This window comes from Cynara cardunculus, assembly GCF_001531365.2.
Source record: "Cynara cardunculus var. scolymus isolate 2C chromosome LG 5, CcrdV1, whole genome shotgun sequence".
In the NCBI taxonomy this organism is placed as follows: Eukaryota; Viridiplantae; Streptophyta; class Magnoliopsida; order Asterales; family Asteraceae; genus Cynara; species Cynara cardunculus.
Genome location: NC_037532.1, coordinates 13985404 through 13988748, shown reverse-complemented (window position 1 = coordinate 13988748; position 3345 = coordinate 13985404). Strand labels below are relative to the sequence as shown.

General features: G+C 33.4%; 1 protein-coding gene across 1 annotated transcript; it reads left to right on the top strand.

The window, feature by feature from the left end:
- Positions 1-1392: 1392 nt before the first annotated feature.
- Positions 1393-2586, top strand: LOC112513220 (transcription repressor OFP1-like). Its single transcript, XM_025119422.1, has one exon. The coding sequence runs from the start codon at positions 1471-1473 to the stop codon at positions 2386-2388; it is 918 nt and encodes a 305-aa protein (XP_024975190.1). The 5' UTR covers positions 1393-1470; the 3' UTR covers positions 2389-2586.
- The last annotated feature ends 759 nt before the right edge of the window (positions 2587-3345 follow it).

The window sequence follows — 3345 nt, the reverse complement described above, 5'->3', positions numbered from 1 at the left end:
CAATCAAGTTTTGTGTATCCGTACATATTATAAGTTAGCAAAAGTGAAAATAAGTATCAGGAGGTCCCAGGTTCAAATCCAAGCATGAATAAAAATCTATTTATGGCTACGGAGGTTCAAATTCGGTGACTTCGGGCTATCTGCAAAGCAGGTGATCACCTTGGGATTAGTCAGCTTCCATAGTGGGTTGGATATCCAGGTTAATAAAAAAAAGTGAAAATAAGATAATTAAAAATTTAAAAATGAAGATATGTTGTATTATTGATTAAACTTTAGTTAATAAATAATTAAAAATAAGTCAATACGGTACAATATTACCATGGTACACGACTTTTAATATCACGTACCAACTAAGTTTAAATTAATACCAGTTAAATTGGTACGACTGGAATGTGATTGGTTGGTTTATTTTGGTACAAAATTAACACTTATTTGACTCTTCTTAGGAGTTTTTTACAAAATGTTTCTTTACTAGAGTTTCACAAGGACCATGTCTTAACCAATCTTAAAAACACAAGTCCTTTTAGTTATAATAAATAATTGGGGTAAAATCAGCAGGCCATGACCAGTTTTTTTCAGGTTTTGACTGAACCGGTTTTTTTAGGTTTTGATTAGACGGGTTTTCGATTAACCAATATCTGTTTAAAAGCTTTACTTGGGTTCTTTTTAGCCAATTAAAGACCGGTTCTATGTTGGAAATTTAGGACAACAACGAGCTTTCATCTATAACTGGTCCTTAGATGGAATGTCTTTTAAAATGTCCCTTTTTTAATTGATCATCAATCCTTAGCGGTCCAAATTTTAGTTAACCAGTTATTCATTCATTTTCATTTTCTACTACAATATACATACGAGTCATTTAGGCATATAATTTTGAAGAGTTTTTAATTAAATTCATAACCTATTGACTATATAAAAAAATGGATCTATACTCATGAAAAGGTCATGGATTTAATTAAAATCTCATTTAAGGTTACACTTGTCCCATTTTGATTAGTATAAATATAAATAATGCCTTCGGTATGTAGTTCAGTAGACAAAAAAACGACGCACCTTTGTCCAAACACAAGATTAGACTCGGGTCCGACCTTGTTCTCTAACCTCAGCTGCTAAGTGAACCAAATAAGTTGGTTTTATATGTGTGCTTAAACACGGTATGTACGGGAATCAATTTAAATTACTCATAATCAACTTTTTGGTTAAATTAATATAAAAATAAATTAATACGGGTCTAAACCAATGAGAATTAAGCATCTTTACCACCCACCATAGGGCCCTACTACATTTTGGTGTTTTATGTGACTTTTTTGCCCTTCATGGACCCCACCTTTCACCGCCGTACCTTCTATTTATCTTCCTGCAACACACTCCCTCCCACAACTATTCCATTTCAAAACAAACTTCTCCAGAAACCTCCATTTCGTTTTCTCGCCCGAAAAACCAGACTTCCACCTCCGACGAGTTATTCCGATGGCCAATTACAGACTTAGAATATCGAATATGATACCCAATTCTTGGTTTTACAAGCTCAAAGATAACAAAAGTAGCAGCAAAATGACGAAGAAGGAATCAATCACAAGCTCCTCATCCTCATCGTCGTTATCCTCCGCCGGAACCCTAACCAAAACCCACAACGACGATCAGGTTCAACGGAAGTCCTACTACTTCACTAGAGACCTAAATGTGCCTAACCGGAAGAAGGAAGATTCACCCGAGTCGCCACGAAAATCATCGAAGAAAAAAAGACCCATCACTCAGAAGAAACCACTTCACCGGAATTCGGTACCCGGAGAACTCAATTCCGTCGTAAAATGCCATTGTCGCGTCACGCCGGAGTCCGTTTGGACAGAATCCAACCCAGGCTCCAATTCCTCCGATACTGAATTCCAATCGCCTGAATCTCTGAATTGCCCCTGTAAAACGATTTCAAATTATGATGACGTTTACCGGAAACTCGACCTACCGCCGATTATAACAAAGCCAGCGAAACCAGAGGAATTCGGGTCGGGTAAATGGGTCATAGAGGAAGGAGGCGGGAGTTTATCGGTGAAGGTTAAAAGACTCCCAGGTGGAAAAGCGAAAGGTAACATTTACTCTCCGAGAATAGGAAACAGAGTTAGGGTTCAGGCCATAAACGGTGGCCGGAAAAGCATTGGAAACCGGCGGGGGTTGTCGGCGAGTATGGCGGTGGTGAAAACGTCTGTAAATCCTCACAAGGATTTCAAAGAATCAATGGTGGAGATGATAATGGAGAATAACATCAAGAGTTCAAAGGATTTGGAAGATCTTCTTGCATGTTATCTCTCACTGAATTCCGACGAGTATCATGAGTTAATCATCAAGGTATTCAAGCAAATTTGGTTCGAAAATACTAATATCAAATGGTGAATTTATTTCGTTATGTTTTTGGATCAAATCATAGCATTGAGAATGTTAAAAAATATATCTGATATTGATGTTTATGAAATCGGTAGGAGGGTTTAATTAACGAATAGAAACGGGTTCATTAAGCATCACCCGATTTCATATTTTCGTGTAAATTATAATCTTTATGAGCAATGGTCGATAAATATCAAACAAAAGATCCATAATTCTTTGGACATTTCTTTTTGTTCGAAATATGTTATGTTTTTTTTATAGAAAAACAGTGTATATTTTGTTTTTTATAACTGTGATGTGTTTGGCTCGGTTTATGGTCATCTCAACTATTTGTTATGTGGGTAAGCAAGCACTCGAATTATATATGACTACCGAAAATCAAACTCAAAATCTTAACGATCAAAATACACATTTAATTCCAGTACATTTATTGTTATGATAGACATAATTTTTTTTTTCTCCAGAGTTTTAAAATTTTCTCAAATTTAAAGATTTCTACTTTATCTATCTTCTTTTCTCTTTTTTTTTAACGAGGAAAGTTTAAAAAGTTTCAATTGACTTTAGAGTTTGGAATGATTAAGTCATTGGACAACTTTTTGAAACAAGTAAGTTCTTGGACATTCCAAAACCTACTAAATAGTTTCTTGAACTTTCTAAAACATGTTAGTTACATCCTTATGACTTATAAAACTGGTTAATGTCGTAAAATAATAAAAAAAATCTCGAAAAAAAAAAAAACCAATAAACTTCCATATTTTAAACGATTAAGTCTTTAAATCTTTTTTGAACAAAAAAAAATACTTACATTTATAAAATGAAACAAATAATACCAAAAAATTACTTATATCTAAAAAAGATTATTATAATTAAAAATAAAAAATATTATGTCAATGATTTTTTAAATTAAAAAAAATAAAAAAAGATTTAAAAAAAATTATTGATTAAATTTATTTTAATTAAAAATAA

Bases quoted from the DNA above. Each gene is read 5' to 3' on its own strand.
- LOC112513220 (XM_025119422.1), top strand. From the start codon at position 1,471: ATGGCCAATTACAGACTTAGAATATCGAATATGATACCCAATTCTTGG.